The sequence below is a fragment of the Cyrtonyx montezumae genome, unplaced genomic scaffold (genome assembly GCF_038088225.1).
Source record: "Cyrtonyx montezumae isolate F1298 unplaced genomic scaffold, pur_monq_1.0 scaffold_23, whole genome shotgun sequence".
Lineage (NCBI taxonomy): Eukaryota > Metazoa > Chordata > Aves > Galliformes > Odontophoridae > Cyrtonyx > Cyrtonyx montezumae.
The window spans coordinates 3,105,998-3,129,971 of record NW_027071970.1 but is presented as its reverse complement, the minus strand read 5'-3'; the positions used below and the strand labels follow the sequence as shown (position 1 = coordinate 3,129,971).

General features: G+C 42.0%; 1 protein-coding gene across 2 annotated transcripts; it reads right to left on the bottom strand.

The window, feature by feature from the left end:
• Positions 1-1,480: 1,480 nt before the first annotated feature.
• Positions 1,481-23,090, bottom strand: SUDS3 (SDS3 homolog, SIN3A corepressor complex component). 2 transcript variants are annotated; one of them, XM_065738885.1, is made up of 12 exons: positions 22,865-23,088; positions 21,262-21,331; positions 20,148-20,203; positions 19,695-19,766; positions 17,682-17,701; positions 16,951-17,107; positions 12,794-12,889; positions 10,818-10,879; positions 9,893-9,914; positions 9,072-9,177; positions 5,456-5,540; positions 1,481-2,870 (listed from the first exon to the last, which is right to left on the bottom strand). In XM_065738885.1, the coding sequence occupies exons 1-12, from the start codon at positions 23,028-23,030 to the stop codon at positions 2,772-2,774; spliced, it is 1,011 nt and encodes a 336-aa protein (XP_065594957.1). In that variant the 5' UTR covers positions 23,031-23,088; the 3' UTR covers positions 1,481-2,771. The 2 variants fall into 2 exon arrangements, with proteins under 2 accessions (XP_065594957.1, XP_065594956.1); XM_065738884.1 differs by lacking the exon at positions 1,481-2,870 and adding an exon at positions 5,114-5,291 and having other exon boundaries at positions 22,865-23,090.
• Between the last annotated feature and the right edge of the window lie 884 nt (positions 23,091-23,974).

Here is a 23,974-nt window from a genome sequence, read left to right as displayed (position 1 = left end):
AAGACTAATGTTAAACAAATAGACAGAAAACAATTTTCTCTTAGATGTTAGGAAAGACTGTGCCCACCTCCTTGAGTAACTTGTCTTTTTCCAGCCAGCAGGAGACCCTCGTTTCTGCTGTCCATGTCTCACCTCTGGTCACCACAGTGCACCTGGAGCATCCCTTGAGGAATAAAGAAATGTTCTGCCCTACTGAGAGCACAATAAGGCACTGCATTTTTGGCCTTTCCAGCCTGTAATGGCACAGGTCATTACCTAGCAGCCTGCTTGAAAGAACAGGATACAATATTCATTCACTTTGACAGAGGAGATGGACAGACTTTTCAGTGATCAGCAATAGTAAGACAGACACTGAAACAAATTATGAAGCTGCCTTAAAACTAAATATCCTCAGTGCAGCAGTTTAATATGAGCAAAAAGAGGGCTACAGGCCCATGCTCTGCACTGTCAGAAGCAGAAATTAAATTTCAAAGGCAATTCAGGAGCAGTGGGGAAATAGGCAACGGACAAGGAATAGAAGAAGGGTTATTACAACCTTCAGACAGCCTTTCTGAACACTCAAGATCACCATGAAAACCAACAAAGAATTTGACTGCAAAGTGTTTGCAAACCAGATCCATGCTGAAGTACTGCCCTGAGTCAACACCAGGTTACAGAAGGAAACGGCGCAACAGCCCCACAGGGGTTTGCTGGGAATGAGCTCAAGACATCATCCCACCCACAGCAAACCCTGCAACCTTATAGCAATGGAAAAGCAGGTTTGGGATGGTGAGTGCAGCTGTTGTTTCCTCCCTCTTTTCCCTAGGGATAGGGAAGGTGAGCTGATGTTGATTCAGACTGAGCTGCTTTAGAACTGAGCTCATATGATGTGCACTGATACCACACTGGTTCTCTGCTGCATTTCCAGGCTTCCACCAATACCTTTAAAGATAACATTACAGAAGAGAGATCGTCAGCTGTTAGCAGGTTGGCAAGACACCATCCCAAATCTCCACCAAGTTTTCAACTATTTCCCCCAGTATGTGTGCTCATAACATGACGAAGGTAGGAAAAAAATCCTGCTATTTACTTAATGCTTTTTATTATAAGAACTATGATGATCACTTTAAGGCTTAGTGACAAATCCTGTTCAGTACATGATCACCTTATATAAAAACCTGTCACACACACAGAGAATGTTAAGTTATATGAAGTATGCTGCTAACTTGACAGAATACAGCCTGCTGCGTTCCACCTGACTAACTCTGCAGCAAAGATGGCACATTTTTAAGGGTGGGAAACAGCAACACCCTCCTTTCCCCACCAGAAGTCCAGATCTAGCTGAAATTCTAAGCACAGCAAATACATGTGAGGTGCTTCAGCCAAAAATGCAACGTGCCAGCTCAGCCATAGCACTCGACTCCAGACCCACGTACATACATCAGTTACTGGGGTGTGACTGCCACCCAACTGCAGCGAGTAAAAGAAACTGGAACAGTCATTTAAAATACTCTATTTATCCAGATATGAAACAGGCTAGACTGATGCTGAACAAGAAGGCAGCTGAAAAGCAAAAACAATAGATACCTCACAAAGTAACAGATAGGGAAAGGCAGAAATTACAGCTTTTTGACCAGTAATCAAAAGGAGCACAAAGCTGATGTGCACAGAAGCTGAAGATCTGACAAGTGATGCCAATGGGCTGTGCAGTTCCTGCCAATGAAGTCACACAGTACTGGTGGTTTCAGCCATCAGAAAGACTGAGAAGAAGGAATGCCAGTAGATCCTTCAACACCTCAGGAAGGGTGTTAATATGATTACTATCATCTCTTGAACATTTTACCTCTTGTGGTTTTGGAGGTTAAGTGTAGAAATCCAGCATTACCTTCCAGTAATTAAAGCAGCCTTCAAAGGGAGACCTATGTATGATGCTTTGGGGAAAGACAGATTTAGGTGTATGCTAAAAGCATGTTAAGGCAGCTTTCCACTCTGTACCACACCTGTAGTCTTTGTATGTGCAAAGTCCAGTTAACCAATGCTTTGGTTTATCCTCATCTGCCTATTCCAGGAAATCTAGGTATAAGACATACTCTTTGCTCATTCACTGAAAGGTTTTTTAATGTGAAGGGAAATGAATGCTTCAGATTTAGCCATGTGTGACTGTTTCACTATATTAAAATCAACTCGATTTTCAGCACTTGCTGAACTAATCAAACTTTCCCAAAAAAGCCTCAGCATTCAAGTCCTTAAGCAGTTCATCCAGTGAAGCTGATGCTGCATACCAGATATTACAGACGCATTCCTCAGCTGCAGATTAAAGCTGGCAGGATTCACTTCCTTTTGCCTGACATCCTGAGCCTTCCATGAAAACAAAAACCACCACCAACCTCAGGTCTTGACGAGAAAAGTTTCTTCCACTGGCCTGACTCAAAACACAAATGTTAGGCTGTTTTCAACAGACAAGTCCAATCTGTGCACCATGAAATAACGATGAAGAAAAGTATGATGCAAATCTTCTTAAATAGTCATCCAAAATATAAAAAAAAAAAGCATACAGCAGCCTGATGCAAAGTCCAGAAATAGTCCAGGGCAGTGTTTGAGTGTCACCAAGATTTCAGGACTATTGGGGATAATGTGGCCAGCCACAAACTGTCTCGTAAGAGGTTATGACAGTGTTTTCTGCCTCTGAGATGAGAGTGAACAGACTGCCATTCCCCATTAGAGGTTTCTCTATTGGTTTTAATTAAAAAAAAAAAAAGGAAAAAGAAAAAGGACCAAGGAAGAGCATCCAGTCATGCAGCTGATCGCCGACGAATGACAAAAACACCTCGCTGCAGCTGTCCCAGATAGATTCTCATCTTTGTGCTGTCACTGGTTTTCCTCACCCAGATCTGCATGAGAGAGAGAGATGGGTGGGGGGGAAAAAAGGGAAAAATCCCACTGTAAGTAACACGCAGCCCAATATTGCAGGTTTTCTTACTGACAGATCTGAACGTCTCTGATATTCAGGGCACATGATGTTTTGATTTAATTCCCTTTCCCTTCCCACATTAGTTTTCTGCTAAACACTTCTGACTTCACCACTTCAACTTTCCACTCAAAACAGTCATCAAGAATAATTACTCTTCCCAAGCTTCATCAAGAAAGCAAAGTTTCCTTCTGCTACAGCTCTCACCACAACTCTGACACTAAGCCTTACCTAATCAAAAATAAGGCCCTCTAGATCCACAGATCATAAAAATAACCCATCCTGGGATTTGCTCAGACAAGTAACTATTAGTCAAGTGAAAAGCTTACTCAGATTCTGTTCAGTGAAGCATTTCTCACAATTTATTAAACAATTGTATCTGAAGATAAAAGGGCCTCTTTTTAAAATACCTGCATGGAAGGATTCGTGTGGATTGCAGGTGTACAGTATGTTTCAAAGGACAAATTACTTTCCACGGAAGCAGTCACTCAGAATTTTTGTAAATGAAAATCATTTTAATAAGACCCAAATCACTGTATTTCAATAATCAAATCTGAACAAAATTCCTCTGCCTTTTATTATTTTAATGCATTTAAAATGCTTAAATATATACAGGGAAAGCACAAGTTTTCCAGCTCTGAGTAATAGATTATTTTAGGAAAGAAGCCCAGTATTTTGCACTGCAGGGGGTTGCAAAGTCACTGTCAGAAAGTAATTTATCTCAAACTGTTTTTTCTAGATACCATTAGCTACAGGCCTAACATGGTACACTGATTTAACTATTATTTTAATTATAATCTGACCTTACAATCCTTTCTTCAACTTCCAATAAACTGAGATGGCTGAATAAATCCCTTCCTGCACCTACTGAGAGGTTCCTGTTGACAAAATGCAGAAGTTGAACCAGTTCTGTGAGTCTGGACAATGACTTCCACCAATGCAGAAATGCAGAAATTTTTATTTATTTTTAAGTAGGATCATGATAGCTGTGAGTGTTGGAGAGGCCTAGAGCCCATTCCACAGTTCAAAACCACTTTCAAAAAACTGATTTTGATCTTCATGTGAAGGAGGAAGCTTCTGATACACTGTTAACTAATTCCTTCCTTTCTCCAGCCGTGTGGAAGCCATTTTATGATCCTTAGTTAAGGCTTCTTACTCTGAACTTTAAGAGACATGCTGATGGGAGACAATCCATGCAAGTACCTTCAGTAAAGCTCCTTCTAACTGACTTGACTTGCATTAGAAGTGCTATCCAATTATGACCATGGTCTACCACTGGAGATCTCAAATTGAGGACTCTGAGAGAGCCCACTTTGGTAACTCCACCTGAACAGCAAAGAAATCCAAAGTGCACTGTGCACTCCTAAGGACACATTCTCATTTCAGCATTCTGGTTTCATCTCCCTTGCTTTTGTTCTGCTGCGATGGCTCACCACAAGAAAACTAACTGCCATGCCTTCTCCCAGCCCTCTTCAGAAGAAAAAACAAAACCTGCTGTGTCATTTTAAGGTGAAATACAGGCAATACACAGCAGATTGCACCTTCCTTGGGTTTCAGGTAAGCCGCTCACAAAAGAATAAGAGTTTTATTGTTCCAAGTTGGCAGTAATAACTTTAATCAAATTAGCAGCACTATGTTTGTAACACGTTTGTTAGTGCACTATTACTTCACTACAAAAAGTAAACAGCCACTGAGCATAACTGCTATAGCAAGAACAGTGCTGATACAAAGCATATCCCATATGCAACTCATTTTGTTGAAAATGAAGCAGCTTCCCTTAACTGCCAAAACAAATTAAAGCTACTTTATTGCCTGATTGAAGAGAATTGCATCCAAGTCTATTGTTTCTCTCCTCAGAGCACTAGGAATCTGCACTCAAGAAACAAACTGCTCTCTCTGCCCATAACGGACTGCTCAAACAGTGAGCTTACTCTGCAACGAGATTCACATCAATCTTCAGCACACATCTCTCTCTTCACCTGCTTCTCTAAGTGTTTATCATTAGCCAACAGGAAATTGCCTCTGACAAATGACTCACTGCCTCTATGTCCCACGAAGGTGATGAATGAGCATACTTCACAGAATACATACTCAGGTTAGCAGGAAGAATTTTCTCCCTTCATAAGACCTAAACTTGGTGACATTTGTCCTTATCCCCTCTCAGCATCCCAATGGGATTTCTTTTTATTTTGCACTAATGGGAGCTGCATGTTCTTGAAGTAATGCAAACAGAACTTACCAATGCAGCATCAAGGAGATGCAACACGACAGCTCTCCTCACTTTTCCTGCCTGCCAAACTACTGCTTGAAAAATGCAGTATCGTTCTTCAGAGACACAGGAAGCCTCAAGAAGAGATGTCAATTCAGTGTCATCCTATATTCAGCTTCTTTGTACACTAAACAATTACATCTTTTCCAAAAGCAGTATATTCTCTAGCAAACAGCTCTCTCCCTGCCTAAAGCAACCCCCCGTTTTCCCCATTCTGTGAGCAAGGAGAAGCCCACTACCTCGTTGGCGCCCACAGAACTGATGACACAGCTGATCTTAGTGTTCTCTTTAGACTCCAGGTAAATGGCCTGGCTCTTGTGGTACCTGCAAAAATTAAAGAAAGATAGCACGTGAAACCTTTGGCCAGTAAACAATAGTAAGACTGATAAAGTCAGGATTCTGTAAGTATTTGGATAGAAAAAATACAAAGTCTTTTTTTTTTTCTTTCCATACCACTTTCCCCATCTTCACAACACAGTTGTGATCTGATCCTCCACATGCACTTGGCATTTAAATACAGCTTCAAAATGCATGAAGCTCTCCCAATTCAAATTCAATTTTCCTAGCAGATTACTTAAAACAGATTTCATATCTGAAAGAGGCAGGGGCAGGGCACCAAGACACAAGATAAGACACAGATTCACAATAAGCCCATGCTTCAATAGCTAGCCAAACTAGCCTTTCAGACTTCAGACACGAGATGGATTTCAGACACCAATTCTGTATTATGCCTGATGAAATCTTACATAGCAAATTAGATACTGAAGCATTATTCACATTCTGCACCCCCTCAAAAAAAAAAAAAAGAAAATCAGTTGAACACTGGCACAACAGATCTGAAGTGTACTCATCCAGCTGTGTAATCCATTGTTTTAACACATCTTACATTTCTAACATTGTCTTATTTTGTGAAAATACCAAAAATATCAAAGTCATATGTAACTGCCTCTGAGAAGCGATATGTATCTGCAGTAAGTAGGAAGTGTCTGAGCACATTTTTCACTTTTAGATCATATTTTAGTCATGCTGCATATTTTTTGAGGGCTTCTGTATGAAACTGAGTAAAAAAGCCTTCAAATTTCCAAACTGGAATGCTTAGTTTCATGGTGTTGCCTTCTTCACCCTCACCACGCTCCTGGTAAGTACTGCACAGTGTGAGAGACAGAGCTCCCAGCTGCTGCTCGCTTTGCTTAGGGGAGTTCTGTAGGCAGCACCAGTCATACTGAAACCAATTGGCAAGTAAAGAATCAAGAAAGCACCACAATGTTCCACAGACATAAAAGCATAACTGTATTTCCACCTTCGCCCTAATCAAGATGTGCTTTATATTTGACAGGGAACTCCAAGTTGCAGAATCAGCACAGATTCCTTCAGTAACTACTCAGTATGCAAATCCCTGCAGTCTGATTGGCTGCCAGCCATTTGCCAAAATGCATGCATTTGCATAAGCTTTACAGTTATCTCTACAACAATCATACTGTAAATATGGAAGTCGTCCAATAGCTTATTCCACAATCTCTCCCTTCTGGCTCATGTACTCAGAGCTCTCACATTTCTTGCCAGTAACAAAAACGATCGCATCAGATCTCGGTGCTCCAAAAGTCCTAATCACCAAAGGGCTGGGCGAGGTAATCACAAACCCGAACTGCTACCTTTCCACACTTGTGCCCAACCGTTGTTCTCTCTCTCATTTTAACAGGAAGGATATGAGCAGGTTGCAGGGCAGTGCAAGAGCAGCAGTGATACAAGCCAAGAAGGCAGTTTATGGAGCCCACATGACTGTTAATTGATGTAAAGGAAACTGTATAAGCTGTTCCAAGCCAGAGCTCGCTGTGATAAGACAGAAATACCAGTCCAGCAGCATCCTGCCTTGACACAATGTGAGTGCTTAAGCAAGGAGAACTGATCATCTAGGTACAATCAGAGAGCTGAAGACACTGTGTAAATGAACACTCTCGAGTGCAATCAGTGCAGGCACAGATATCAAAATAATTTCTCACTTGAAGCTTTCAATTATCAGTGAACTCCAAAGACAATGACACACACAAGCTGCTGTCCCTCAGTAGATTTATGTTAACTACACACAGAAAAGGTAAGGTAGAAAGTGCTGAACTGTCTCATGCTCCATGCATGCAGACACAGGCCAATAGAAGCAACCTGGTGAGCCTCAGTAACCTCAGCCTTTTGCTGAGTTTATGTACCTGCAGGGGAACAGAAGGAACACAATTCAACAGGAAAATAGCAGAGAAAAAGTGCAATGGAATTTGAGTTGGCTTTCAAGAGAGAAAGTGCCAGACACCTCTTGCTTTTGCAATAACTAAAACGTCCCACTATGACAAGTGAGACAAGCAGAAATAATGTCACTTACTGCACCAAAACGGTCTGCTGAAAGGCTGAGATTTTCAACAGAAGACTGAAAGAAATCATTCTGCACTCCTGTGTGCAGTCAAAGCTAAAAGCAAAATAAGATGGTTCCTTTATTGTGAGCCATAGTTTAGGATCTGGTGGAGAGGATGGAATAAACACAAGGATAGAAAACCTGAAAAGTCTAATTCCACACCCTGAAATTCCTTTCACAAAGTCTCTGCTTTGGAGAGAGGCTTTTTTTAATGCCCCTGCGTGACCTTGGAGGGCCATTACCAGCCTTAACCATTCACTGCTTTGAGATAATGGTCTTCTCATGGCTGCTGTCAGGAAACAGCAAGTAGCCACTCCTGAGCTCTCACATTGATTTCTGGTGCACGGATACCAGTTTCTGTTTTTCTTGTTATGCAACACTACAGAAATCTGCATGGTTAAAGATTCTAAGGAGCTGTTTATTCACCTAAATGTATAGTAGAGGATAGTAGCTCTACACAAAAAACAAAATTCTGAGAGCATCTGTGAAGTGACAAGTAGCCTGTTCATGTCTGGTTTACGCTTCACAGAAGTTTAAGCTCCAGGCAGCAGCTTTTATCAGAGCTGCATACACTGAATCCTCAATGAAACTTCACTACCAGAAAACAACCAAAAAAACCATGGCCAACTGCACAGGATAGCTGCTGCTTAGAGAACAAATTCAAAACTTATTTTTAGTGAGAAAATTACAAGCTCGTCTTGTTATTTTGAGCCAATAGAGTAGGCTACAAATAAGCATGCTACTTGGAAATTGCTTTTTCTGCTTAAGAAGTACTAGACTGCCTCCTTGATTATCTCGTTTTGCATGTCTCCGATTAAGACCTACTAATAAGTTTTGCACAGAAATCTTATTTTCTTCCCATTTTGTGACACTTCCACAGCTAAATGCCCATAAAACTTAGAGCTACATCCAATCAGCAATTCTGAAGCTGCCTCTCCTGTGTGGACCTGATCTTTTAAGGTTATTTCTAATAACAAATGCTAATATTTTTCTTCGTGCTTATCTGGTGCACAGCATTTCTTCTGCCACCTCGTGGAACGAAGAGCTAGTGCACTACAAAGCAGAGCACACAGACTGTGAACACTGCTGGCAACAGCTGCACCTGCAGTCAGTGAAGTCCTGCACTGACCAGCTTCAGTGCTCCATCAAACTGCCACCAACGGTGGCTCTCTCACATGAGATTAGAGTTGACCGAACTATTTCCCAAGTGTTACAGTGCACAATTTCTTATCTATGGAGTCAGTTTTAAGCTTCCAAGTGAGCACTTACTGCAGAAAGTCTACGAGGTCTGAACTCTCCATTACCATTTATTTATGAAAGTCAGAACGATTAATTCTTGGAGGACAGAGCTAATGACTGCTCCGGACTCTTTAAACAGAGCAGTTCCTCTTTGCAGTCAATGCCTCTTCACAAAGCAAAGTTCAGAATGATTAAAACAGAAGTTTACCAGGACTTACCATCTTTTATCATAGTAGAGTTTTCCATCTTCTATCCGGGCTTCAAACCGCTGCGCTGGAGACTCTGCTGGTGTGGCTGGGAGGTGTTCAGGGGAGGAGGGAGAAGCTGAGTAGAGAGGAGAAAGCAGTTAAAGCCTAGTGAACATCCACCACGCAGCAGCACATCTGACTGCAGAGTCATTTAATAAGACCACATTAAGCAGAATTAAGCACAGAAAGCTACAAACTCAAATTTCCTTCAGAAAAATCCTCTGTCAGGATGACTAATACAACCTTGGCCTTGCTTACATAAATGGGAACATTCACTGAAATAGATCAAACAACTGAATTATGTATAGGTATGTGATAAACACTACGTCCTTGATTTTGTTTTACCTCTAATTCATAACGTACTAATAAAACAGGGTGAGGATTACTTCAGCACATTAGTACCACTACCTGGAAGTGAAGTGTACAGACACACCTAGAGAGCTAAACCCACAGAACTGGGAGTCCTGAGTCCTCTATCTACCTTACAAACAGGTCATCTGTCCAGACACATGCAAACACAGGGAAAAAACCTTGCTACACAGCTAGGCCTCCTCATGTTGTCACACAGTGCACAAGTGCTTCACACACCTAAAGATACACACTGTTCTCTTCCCATCCCCAAACTTCAGAAGAGATTATGAGACTCCACGGGGCATCCATTAGCCATAGTAACTACACAAAGAACAGCAGTTTCACAGTCAAAACAATTACACAGCCAAATTGCACAGACATAAAGTCTACAATATAACTCTCTGCTCAAAACAGCAATTCCAGTGCCACTGTCAACTCACCTGGTCTCTTGGGTGATTTAAGCTGCATGGAAAGAGAACACACAAGCGTTAGGGATCTGACAATGGCCAAGGAAGGCTACAGGAATAACTTTGGAGGTGGTCTTTCTTCTCATGCCCTTAATGGTTTGTGTTTTACTTTTTTTTAAATGTACAGTTAAGTGCCATAACAAAACCAGAACACTATGCCATAAACAGCTGAAGGTGCAGATAGTCTCATAATATACCTAAAGGTCCAGAAAAGGAACTTTTTCAGAGCATTTCAACTGTCCACCAAACCAAATCCATCTGACATGCTCCATTCTCTGAGTATGATCCAGCTGTTCTCAGGGTATGCCAAACACAGAATGTAGGTCATCTAGAGACTTCTACAGCTGCCACAAAAGGCATGCCCCATTAACATCATCAAAAGCCTTAATGAGCAGCCTCTAATATAGGAAATCACATAAGCCTTAAAGCAGTTAGCAAGAAAGCAGTAAGATAATCACATCTAGAAAGAATGGAACAATAAATACACACACCGTAGCCAACCCTGTTTGCTGACATACTGCGAGACTGGGGAGAAAAAAGCCCCCACAGGCTTGAAACAGAGGCTAGGATCTCAAAGGAAACAGTGCTAACATCTGTTCAGCCATGCAGGGGAAGACAGAAACACAGTGAGATAGCTTATCACTTGGTTGCAACAAAAGGTAACGCTGTTAGACGGCAATCATTTTAATTAGGTTAATTAAACCTACTAAAACAGAAGGGAGGAGATACCTTCTTGCTCAAACTCATATTGTCTGTGATTCTGTGTTACTACAGAAAGCCTACTGGGATGAAACAGTCCCACATCTCAGAAAGGAACACAAAACACAGTTCTGCTCTTTGGAGGGGAAAACATCAGCTTCTTAAAATAAAGAAACATACCTCAAGCCATAATTCCCACCTTATTTAGGGTTCTCAGGTCCTCCATTATTTGCTCATCCGTCAACAAGTAATTTAGCTGAGGTATCTAGAATTAAGGTTCTCTAAAGCTCCTGACAAGGCTAAAAATTAAAGGTCAATGATATTTCCCTTCACTGAACATATGCCAGAAGGTTTCTATGAAGTTGCATCAGATTTTAATAAGGGCACTATACTTCAGCTTTTTTTATCATACAAATTAATGCAATCCAACCCCCACAAAGTCTCATATTTAGCAGCAAACACTACAACATCATTTTAACTTATTCATTTAAAACCATCCCCAAACAGCCTTTAGCACACTGACATTTATTTCAGTACAGGCATCAAACAAGGAGCATTTTCAATGTTCTTCAGCTTGCATTGCTGCAGAGAACAACCTGCGAGATGAAACTGTACAACAGACTCCCTTGATTTTCTGGAAAGTTAAGGTGAATGCCACCCAGAGCTAGGACAAAAGAAGTCAGCACTTCACAACTCCATTGGAAGGAACAGAGGGTTGTCTTTTCTCACTGGTGACAATGACAGGACGAGGGGAAATGGCCTTAAGTGCACCAGGGTAAGTTTAGGTTGGATATCAGGAAACACTTATTCACAGAAAGGGTTATTAAGCGCTGGTATGGCTCCCCAGAGAGGTGGTGGAGTCACCATCTAAAAACCGTTTGGATGTGGTGCTCAGGGTCATGATTTAGTGGAGGGTTGGTAGAGTTAGGGCACAATGGTTAGGTCATGGTTGGACTCAACGATCTTTAAGGTCTTTTCCAACCTGAGTGATTCTATGATCTTCCTGTTTTTCTTTCTTACTGCTCCTCTTCCTATGTCTATCCCACACAAGAAGTCAAACAGCATACAAAGGAAACAGTACTCAAAGCACTGCACCCTCTTTCCAATTTTAATCAATTTCTGCATTTCTTCAAAACAGCTGTTAAGTCAAAAATATTCAACTATTAAAATGTAGTTAGCACAATTAGCAGGCTGCACTGGAAGGATTTTAATTCTGATGGACTGTGAGCTGCTCACACTCAATCACTGGGTCACGTTTGCAATGAAACTAACTTCAGATAAAATATGAACACTAATACATTTTAGGAACAGTGAACAATCTCCAACTAAGAAGAGGTTAACTAGAACTGGAGATGCTCGTGACCATCCTGCACGAACCGTAGAAGTTCAAGGTTTGATACTGCTTTCACAAAGCATCAGTCACTCAGGAGCTGCAAGATGAGTTTGTTAATCTCATCTAAGCAAAACATGCTTGGAATCTAATAATAAAACTTCTGCAAAGCAAAGCTCATTGCCTTCCTTTCCAGGTGAATTTAATATATGAAGTATCCATCATTGCATCTTTCCAGAAGCCAGGGAACGTTTTAATTACAAAAAACATGCAATGAGGCAGGAGAGAAGGATTACCTTTATGCGTGTTTCTGTTTCCTGTGTTACATAAGACTCAAAAAGAAAAATGTAATTCAGAGAAAAAATCTAGTTCCTTTCTTTTGCTATGCATCTTTCCCTATTAGATATCTGAAGCCTTTATCAGAAATGGAAAACATAGTCTGATGTGACAAATATGATCTTTCTGGCAAATATTTTGTCACATCTTGAAATGAGAAAAGCTGTGACTCATGGAAAAAGTCATTTCTTATCTATGGAATCAATCTCCTCAACATTTATGTTGAATGTCCTTTTGAGAAAAAAGTGCCAGAGGAATTCAAACTAGTCTCCATGACCAAAAAAATTACCTATGTTATATTATTATCTCCATAAATTGGCTGTACACTATTTGTTGATCACATAATATAAATAACAAATTGTGCTTTGGCATTTTCCACATTAAATCCTGATTCCAGCACCTCCTATTACTTTTTTTCCCCGTGTGCAACAACACTGATGCACTCTGCATTGCAGGCAGCACGCCGACTTCAAATACAAAAGCCCTCCAATGATTCTGTAAAAGGATATCAGGGGCAGGTTTCCTCCTCTTGTCTGGGATGGGAACTGGATCATTTGGTCGCCTCCTCAGTTTCCTTGTCATGATAGGCTTCACTTCCATAGAATCTGCAGAGAAATAAAGTTGGAGAGCTGATAGGACCACTGGGAGAAGAGTAAGGATCAGAAACTTTCTACAGAGGGCACAAGGAAAATGACTGTTTCTTTCACAGAGAAAATGGGATTTTCTCATGACAGCTTCTAGCATCCAAGTTGGAACTGCTGGCAGTGAACATGAGCTCTCACTGCTGAACAACAGTATTGTGATGCCATGGTTACAGCTTTCACTGTCTGCAAGTGGCACAGCTGTTTGGAGGGCACTCAACAGCTCTTTCAGGTACAGATAACTGCAGCACAGCAGTGCTATGATGGCTCAACACGAACTTCTCTCACGCTAACACCACGTATCTGCTTCTAAAACAGATCACTCAAAAGGCAGGATTCATGGATTTATTTGCTGATACAACTTGAATAGGTCGCAGCACACAAAACAGCCACAAATCAGCTGTTCTTTCTCGTGTCTTCAGGGTGGAATGCTAGGTTTGTCTAAGCAATACAGTCACTGCATTCAAGGTGGAGACCGATACACATCTGACGGAGCAATTTTAAACACAAACAAGATATAAAGCCAGAAGACCTGAAAAGAAGTTTCAAACCATGTTCTAAAAAGTGAACTTGATTATAAACCTCACCACAGCAGTTGCCAGGAAATAAGTTGTAGCTTACACACTGGGGAAGACAGTAAAAAAACAAAATCGAGACATCAGTCAGTCAGTGTCCACATTACAGTTTGTCCAGTGCCTACAGGCGGTCTGAACTGAGCTGCTCAACTCAACTCTCAAACTCTCACAGATAATTCATTAATTTATGAAGATAGCTTTAACTGCCAAGCAAGAGAACACAACTAAAATGCTAAACCCAATACCTCGCTGCTCCTTCTATGTGCTGAAAACTACTTATTCATTTTGAGTACGTGCAAATCACATCCTAGTTAGAATCATAGAATTGGAAAAGGCCTTCAAGATCATCAAGCCCAACTGCAACCTAACCATACTACCCTAAGGCAGAACTGTACAGTCACAGAATCAATAGCCTCAGTTGAAAAGGACCTCAAAGATCATCTCATTTCAAGCCCAATGCTGTGGACATGGTCGCTAACCACTAGAGCAGGCTGCCCAGAGCCACATCCAGCCTTGCCTTGAGTGGAGCATCCACAACCTCTCTGGGCAACCTGCTCCAGAGTGTCACCACCCTCCAAGTGAAATATCTACCCTAAATCTCCCGTCTTAGTTTAAAAGCATTCCCCATTGTCCTATCACTATGAACCCATGTAAACAGTGTTTATAGGCTCCCTTCAAGTACTGGAAGGAGTAGCACTGATGTATATGAAGCTTCTGTGGTTCCTTTTAGACACTACATGCTTGAGTGGCTCTGCATGTTCAAGACACAAAATCACTTTTCTCCCTACAAAGGGTATAATAGGAAGACCATTCTGCACGTTAATGGAACAACTGTTATGAGAAAAGATTTTAAAAAGTGAAAATAAGTAAAAAATGAAGTGCCACCTGCAAACAGTATGCCAAAGGAAACTTGGAAATTCAAAGCTCTCTGAAATACTCCGCACATTAATAGCTCTGTAGGCACTAAAAACAGAAGCTACTGCATTAATGGAAGCCCAATCCTGCCATTTGTGAAGGCTGATTTACAAGACCCTCAGAAAGAAGGGCTCAAAGCACTTCAGCTGACATGCAGCCACACTGAGGCTATCCCACCTTTTAAAAAAAGTTCCTTGAAATGAGCTGTCACAAAGTTGTTTAAAATTTGAATGAGGATAACAATTTATCTCAGCAACATATATATAAAATTACAAGTCAGCTGAAAGTTAGTACCACAAGTTTCCAGAGAAAAGCACACTGAAAGTCTTCCACTCGCTGTGAAACGTGAGGATCTTTGAGATTCTTGAGATTTGTGATAACTTGAAGAAATTTTCCAAGAGCTGCTGAAGTACCAACAGATCTCACCTGAAACACAAGCTTACACAAGGCTTAACAGGTGAGAATAGCACAAGGCAGGGCTCCAGGAGGCAGCAGCTGCAACCTAAAGCAACTGCAAGCAACTCACAAACCAGCCTGCTGCTCGTCAGGTCACCAACTTGCATTCTTGCACACACTGAGCTACTCTATAAGCTTTAAAAATCACTGAATGCACACAGGTTCCATTGTGCTTCTCTCTGAGCCTCCAGTATGCATTCAAGATGAATTCTGCTACTTCTAAAGGAATCAAATTGCATTTCTGCTGGTCTGGAAGGAGGGAGATAAGAGTGGCCTAGCACTCACGCACACAGAATGAATTGCTTCTTCACAGCTATTTATGTGCCTTTTACCAGAGCTGTGCCTGATGAAATAGCTCATCTCTTCAGGGTATATAACGGTGGGGGAAGATATTTCCCAGAGGAGAATTAATCTGGTCCCAAAATCAGACACATTACCCCTGAATACCTCGTTTTACGCCTCCTCAGTCTCCCTTCCACTCTGCAATCCCAACCCTGATGTTAACAGCTGTCCTGTCTGCTGATGGAGACACTGGATTCCTTCTTAGAACACTGGTATGCAGATTTACAAAGGCAAGATCTAGTCAGATTCTGATCCCCTTAAGTAGAGGGGGAAGAACTTAGCACTGTATGCCAACTTAGCAGTGAGGAAACGCAGACTCAGACTAACAATAAGAAAGTCCAGGCTAAGGCACTGAGTGTTTGTAAGAGCAGACAAACCTATTAAAATAAGTAAAAACAAAAAAAACAACCAGTACAAGGCACTTTCCAGGTCAGATCAGCCATAATTATTTGTACAATACCAACAGCACTCCCTCACCCATGCCCAAACAGGTTTTATTTCTCATTTCTGAACATCAATTAAATAATTCCCTTACGTAACACTTGTAGATGCTAACAGAGATATAAAAGGTCTAATTCAAGGACAGACCTCAGCAACACAGCCAGCATCATCTGTCCATAACACACGGGAGCTGCTCACAGTAAGGAAATCAGATCAGACCTTTGGTTCAGTTTCAGAGCAGCACAACCTGTGAAGGAGGCCAATTAGCCCTAAGCACTCCACTGAGTCCACTAATAACAAGAGCACTGATGAGGCACCAAGGGTACCAGGTGCTCTCATAAAAGAATTCTGTCCATTTAATGCTCATTTTCCTGGACACAAACACAGCTAACTGAAATCAATCTATTTTACAAGCTACAAGTTGAAAATTTTAGCCTTTGTTGTTTACCTTCCTTCAGCTTCTTAACCATCTGTACCATTTAAAACCTGGTACCAGTGGTCAGTTAATACTGTGGTACTTCTCAGCAGTTTTAATGCTACACTGCAGCAATTTAAAGAAGAGCTTTTTGCCTGCATATAGAGTAGGACATCATGAGAATACAATTCATACAGCCTAATGAAAGAGCGCAAGCATATGGTAAGCATTCTCTAGAATTCAGTAACAAAAATAATTAAAATGCATTTGTGCCAACTGCCATCCCAATTTAAGGAAATTATCACAGAATGGTAGAATCTTTTGAGTTGGAAGGGACCTTTAAAGGTCATCCAGTCCAAATCCCCTGCAACGAACAGGGACATCTACAGCTTGATCAGGTGCTCAAAGCCCAGTCCAACCTGACCTTGAATGTCTCCATGGAAGGGGCTTCCATTTCTGAAGAGAGCCACAGTACATAGAGTGAGAAATACTGTTCTACAACAGCAACTCAATCTGTCTTAAAAAAAAAAAAAAAAAAAAAAACTATTAATCTAAACACACAAATTGAACTTTAGGAGCCAGTCCAACCCAGTGTCTAGAAATCAAAAGAACAAAGTATCTGTTCTTCTGAAAGGAAAATAAGGGAATAAGAAAGCTTGTCCACTCTGTTCCTTTGTTGACACTACTTTGATTTACATCACTGAATTTTATTATGAACTACATTCTCCATTAAAAGACTACCAATTTGTGTTCTACATCAGTTGACATTTGGGAAGTTTTAAAGTCGAGATGTCTGTATAAACCAGCATGGGTTTTTTTTTTAACTCTTTTTCTAAGCAGTAGCAAAGTGGGGAAGAAAAATGACAGATCTTAATTTTTACCTCCTGTTAATTCCATGGTTAACTTCTCATTCTCAATCATTTTCTTTTTCTCTTCCAATTCCGCAATCAAATTCTCCTTCAGCTCAATTTTCTTATCTTCAAACTCCTTTGCTGCTGCCTTCTTTTCCTTGACATAATTTTTTTCCACCTGATCTGTCTAATGCAAATCAAAAGATAAAAGAGTTAGCTAAAGAACCAATATCCCAAGTCAATGATTTGCCAGCACCTTTCAACTGCTGTGCTTTCATTAGCTTTTCTGTTCAAAACTATAGCCACTTCTGCAGGTTATCAGTATTTACATAATACAACAGAAAACCATCTGAAATGGCCAAGGAAGCAGAACTGTTATCAGCAAAAGAATTAATTCTTTTTAAACACACTTTAATGGTGCATACTCTATCAAGTCTCTAACGGAGAGCTCCTCAGGTTTATCACGTATCACCCCAAGCAAGTTTAAACGAGCTTTTTAAATAATCAAACACACACACACACACAGCAGTCCAAGAAAATATGTATTTTTAATTTTCTTTTTAACGACAGCCTGGAAGCTACTGGAGGCAACATGACAGTACTGAGCTGTAATAACACCAAAAAGGGAAACATGACAGTACTGAGCTGTAATAACACCAAAAGGGAAACAAAAACTGAAAAAAAAGCGTTGGCTGATGAAGCTGCAAGCTTATCCCCTTCCACCTACTTAATAAGTATTCTGATAAATTAAGAGTACTCACTTCCAGCTGGAGGAACAGTTCTGAAAGACAAGAAAGACTCAAGTCAATAACTTAATTGAAGTTTTTGACAGCTACACAATCACATTTGCAAACCTTCTGCACCATTCTTTAAAGCTCAACTACTGCTTCCATCAATACCAAGTATATAGCCCATCCTTCTTCCAGTCATTAAAATAAATCAATTCTAGATGCAAATCTTCCAGATAAAAGCTTGAAACACATAGCAGGATGTACAGTCAGCAATTATTGACAGTTCTGACCAATTCTATGAATTTCAGCAATGACTCATTCAGAAATAATACTGCAGTAGTTAGATCCATCTACTTAAAACAAGCACTTGATTTCAGGCTGCTTATGCCTGAGAAAACAGGCAAGAAAGCAGCTATATATCACCAAAGGCTAAGTTCTAACATATGGCACTGCCTCAGTTCAAGTCAGACAGGATAAGGCCAATGGATTCCTGGGCGTGAAACAGTCCTGCAGAGTTAGTGCCATTCCTAAAAACTTGAAATTAAGCAAGTTTGCATGCTTCTTGTGTTTCCTGGAGGACACTGCACAGAAAATCTTTGCCCAAGATATTGCCAAAAAAAAAAAAAAAAAAACCAAACTGAGGCACCTGGTGGGTCCTCAAGCACTAGATTTTGCCAGCATTTTAACCTATGGAAATATATACAGTAGTAAAAACTTCTCTGAAAAATACTGAAGCCTGTTATCTGTACAGAAAACTGTAAAGACACTGGGACACTTCTAATCTATTACAAAAAGCAAGATAGATGCCAAAAATAAAAATTAAACCTTTTGTTTGCAAAGGCCCCTAACTTCCCAGCAAGGAAGGAATATTTCCATTACGGAGGTAATCACATGCAGGCAAATCTAAACTGCTGCTTTAATACCTGAATTCTCAACAAAAAAAAAAAAAAAAAAAGGAGAATGGAAAACGACACTCAACGTGGGAGAATGAATACCGAAGGACGGCCTTCCTGAAACACCACACAGCCACGGCTTTATCCTAACTCAAAACTTAGCACAATGTGCCCTCTTCTGGAAGAAACGTGATGCTGCAACGCCCCTGCCGGCCGGCCAGGGATACCAGTTTGGGATTGGTCTTAATTGTACAACACCCCATTATTACCAGAATGCTGCTCTAACACACAGTAATTTCACCTCAGAAGATAGATTTCTGTTCATGAGAAGCAGCTCGACTTATTTAAATCCCTTTACTATTCCAGTCTCTTTCAGGAGGTAGCTTGCACTATGAAGAGGCTGCTGCATATTCTGACATCATACAATTGCCCTGACTTATTTCACAGTATAATGGTGCAGGCATTATGGGATGCAGCTGACTTTTCTATAAAAGATCCTTGCTTCAGCATCCAAGATTAGAAACCACCAGAAAGAGAACAGGAAGGAAAGCAAGCAAACAGACCTGATTTCCAAGCCATTCCTCTGCAATAACACAAGGGCTGCTCAGAAGGGCTGGGAGCTAAGCACTTCACAAATTAATTTGGGCCCCCGTTACTGAGACAGAACCAGAAGAGCAAGCACAGGCAGCCCATTCAGTGTCATGGCTGTACAGAGTAACATTTTCAGCAGCCAATCCTCTACTCTTGTTGTTCTCAAGCACAAAAAAAGACTTTTGAGAGCATGAAGTCCTAAGGTTTCAGGCAAGTTGCACAAAAGAACAAGCCAGCGTGGAAGACTGCAGGCATAACAGCAGATACAAATAAAACATTTTCATCTGTGCTATTTCACACAAATGAAGGCTAAACATTTTATTGGTGTTGAGAAAACACCGCAAACAACACTGATGAAGGGGTGAGTGATATCAAGAAAGATTCCACCATGCTTCAGAAACTCAGAAAAAAAATATACCCCACCCTCAGAGCACAGAACCCTTTGCTCCAGCAAGTTCCTACCTACAGCAGATAGAGCTGCCTTTGTTTCTACAGTTTCTTTCTGTAACACCAAAAATGTAAAGGGCTCTGCAGCACCTTTGAAAGATAAAAAGCTTACCAGCATTTCGTATCCTTTCCTTGTACTGCTGGTCCAACTTTTTCATTCTTTTCTGATATTCCTGAAGAGTACCTAAAAACAAATTGTCGACTGCAATGGCCGTTTTAATTTCACTTTGTATTCTGTCCTCTCAAAGGGCCACGTGCTTCTTGAAACACAAACAGCGGCATGTGAAATCAGGAAACTACAGTTCTAGTTTACTTTGATTTTCTGTTTTCTCACAAAATACAACACAAAAAAAACCCTACTTTTAAAAACGTTTACACAAATGTGCAGTGTGAAGAAGGATGGAAAATAGCTGACACGTCTCCTGAAGCAGTGCATCAGTCTGTGATGAATCTTTCAAAACCCCTCCTCTTTCTACGACCTCTGTAAATTGCTCCCCAACCAAATCTCAGTTTGAAAGAGTGCTGAAAGCTATTTAAAGAAAAGCTACCCCCCTTCAAAACTTACCTTCCTGCAACTGCTGCAACTGCCTCTTAAGAGATGCCAGTTTGTCCTGATACATCCTGCAAAGACAGAGAACTTTATATTGAAAAATGAGCAAATGTGGTTTGTTTCACCAGCTGCCTTGGTTACAGTGTGCTTACACTGAAAAACATTTCAGAAGAACTTCAGGAGACAAAGAAGTAAAAGGGCATTTACCCTATTTATCATTCTGTCTAAAGAAACTACCAACTCGTCAGTTTCACAATGCATTCAAGTCAATGACTTCCCTAAGAGCTCAGGGAAAGCAAGACTGATCTTATTTATTTTAAATGTGGAAGCCTATAATGACATTTAGATCTACAGACACTAGAAACTGTGCAACAGAATCATTCTGCCACTTTATCAAGTCTTGATAATTGTGTACTACTTACTTTCCTACTGATAAAACAGAAGGGATTTCCTTACACAGACCTTAACATTCTATATTTATATATACATATATGTATTTATTTTACATATACATATAAAACTTTCCTCAGCGCACACACCAAAAGAAAAAAAAACAAACCCAAAACAAAAACCCAAGTCTATTCCCAGTGCTGTCGTAGACATGCATTTCCTTTCTCATGTATCTGTGGTTTAACATAGGCCAACTCTTCCTGACCTGTGTGAAAAACAACACTGCTTCTGGTAAATGAATATAAAATGCTGCAAATACATCTTAATGTGAAAATAAACCACCTCGAGTCTCCAAAAAGTTAACTTTCCCTGGACAAGACTGGCATTCAGTTGCTTAAGAGATTTTCATAGACATGTTGCTTTTTGCTTGGCTCGTATGAAATAGATTCCTTGTTTTCTTTAAAGGATCTGCCTGTGGAAAGATGCATTTGCAGCAAAACTGAGCTGCTGTATATTTCTTTGTTCAAAACACTGCTTTCCTTCGTGAACTGAGAAAGTAACTAAAAAGAAATATGATTACCTGTGCTCATTGGGTATTACACTGAGCTACAGTGTTTTAACCCAAACCTTGGTCCAAAACATTGCAAAGCTTTATACAAAATCAAGACATGACCCCCCAGCCTCCCCTAAAAGCACAGCAAAAACATTACCTCACTTATTATGAGAATGGGCTACTTACTGTTCTTTCATTTCTACGAAGTCTTCCTCCTCATGTTTTGCCAGATCAGTTTCACTAGCATCCTCAGTATCTACAAGAGGTAAAGAATGACTTGTTAAAACTGAGCAGGATTGAAATAACATAGTAAATCACTAAAAAACCCACACTCAGGCTATTTACCCTCAAATACACAACTAGACAGGCAACTGGAGAAATGAACTCAGAACTGACTTGAAACATCTCTTCCCTGGCACTGCCAGTAGTTTCCCTGTAAACCCACCAGCAGTTTCAGTGTAGCTTCAATCAAGTTTAAACAGCACTGACTTAAGATGCTCCACTAACTTCTTTCCACTAAGCTCATAATTCTAAACTAACACAATCTTAGGGCCCTGAAGAACATTTCCCAGGCTTCTTTTTATAGCTTCACCCAGGAAACAGTGACCGAAGGAGCTCTAATTTAGGATGCTTCTCCACCTTAACCTGAAACACTGCTAACAGAGAGCACTATGGCTAAATGCTGTAATGGTTTACCACAGAGGATGCACTTAAGATAACAAATAAAGATTTTGCTATAACCTGAAGTTGGCTCCTCAGCTACACAGTGAAGTACTCTGTCATTCCCACAAAGACAAGTGCTAATACATAGCTCCTCCTTTCCTGCTTTCTTTTCTCGAGTAGCCACAGGTGAATTCCCTTTCCTCTCCAAAGAGGGATCAGCTTCTCCAGGCTGGAGTTACGGTGGACATCCTGAACTACTGCTACATACCCCACACACGGACAAAGGCATCAGTCTCTCAATAAAAATCTGTGAAAGGCTACAAACAAACATCTTAAACTTGGTTGTTTTTACATATTAAGATAAAATTCAACACAGAGATACAGCTTAAGCTTTGACTAAAAAAGCCCTCCATACCTAGTTTATTTCTGCACTGCCACTGGCATCATGTACTCTGTTACCACTCATGGGAATCTGCAGCCATGGCTTTGGCTCCTTGTTTAGAAGCACACAGACAGAATGTGACAGCAGAGTGGGGCTGACTCCAGTCCAGTCCAACACTGCATAACTGTCAGAGGGTCGTTCCTCATCTCTCCTGTGTGTCATTTTATGCATCCTACATGCCATGATAGTCTGGATTTTGCTTTAGCATCCTCTTCTCCCCTGTTCTCATGGTCCCACCACAAAGCCCACTCTCTTCTAACACCTTCTCGACCTAAGCTTTACAGATTCTTTCCTCCACCTGCCCTCCCCCCTACCCCTTCACACCACAGAAATACAAGCCTCACACAACAGACCTCTCCAGCACTTTTTATCCCACTGCCCCACGTACAACCTCAGACACCCCGAATCCCACCTCCTCGGCGCTCTCCTTCCCACTCTTTCACCATTCAAGAACTCTGTTCCAATTCCACTCCTCCAAACTTCGCTTTTTTCTTCTTCCACAGGAAGCTCCAGCCATCGGACGAACGAGCAGCTGTTTCCGCAGCACGTTCCCGCTGCTCAGAGCCCTCTCCGCCCCGCTTCTGCCCGAAGCAGCCCCAGGCACCCACTCCCCCCCCCGTGAGCGCAGTCCTGGCCCGTAGCTCCCCTCCCCGCCTCCCCCAGCCCCGCTCCGGCGCTACCCACCCTCGTCGGAGTCTCGGGCCCGAGCGCTCCGTTCGCCATCCTCTTCCTCGGCGCTCTCCAGCTCCTCCTCCTCGTAGTACTCGGGGCCGGGGGGCATGGCGGGGGCGGGTGCCCCGGGCGGGGCGGGGGCGGGCGGCGTAGCGGACACCAGCCCGGCCGCGCTCATCGCGGCGGGACGGGACGCGGCTCCGCCGGGAGCTCCGGCAACAGAGCCAGGACCCGCGCGCCACTTCCGCTTCCGGCCGCCCGAGCCGCCGCCGGATGAACGCGCGGCGCTGCAGGCGAACGGGCGGGCACCTAACAGGGGGCCTCGTAGGGTGGGGGACGCTGGGCGCGGTGGGTTGCCGAGGGGTCACGGGTTCGAGGCCCGGGCACGGCGTCACGCCTCGGGCCGAGGGTTCGAGCCCCGCGCACGGCAGCGCCTGCTCCGTGGAGGATGGAGAACTCGGGGCTGTCATGTTCTGCTACCAGCTGCTATCACTGACACTCAGAACTCGCAGCAGGCAGCTGTCCCTACCCCAGAGGGAATGGGCTGGCCCCGTGCTTGCACAGCCTTCCAGGTGCTTTCCTCCATGCAGAAAAGTCTTCCTTGTTCCTCCGCGCTTTCATCGACTACAGTTACGCCAATCAATTGCAGCTTTCCTAACACAAGCGTCCAAACCCACTGCAAATTCCTCACGGCAGTCACAGACAGGTTATCCTCCAGCAGGACACTGCTATGATCTGAAGGACCAGGGCGTGGATCCTGCAGTGAGATTCAGATGTGGAGACCACGTTAAATACTTGACCACGAGTGCAAGAAAGCCTCACACTGCTATTTCAGGCCCAAGCATTTGCCTGTCCCCTTTCCAGCAGCTTCATGTCACCTGGGAGGCACTGAGCCATCACGGCCGTGCCTCCTGCAGAGCTGTGCACAACGCTCACCTGGACATTGCACAAACACATGGCTGGTTGACTCACTGAGACATAAACAGCTAACCAAGGAAAGGGAAATAAAGCAGAATTGGTTTTATCTAAGGAAGGACTATACTCAAGAAGACAGCAGTGCTGTTTTGAAGTAGCCCACCCAGACCACCACATCCCAGGGGCAGCAGCTCGTAACTCTGTCCT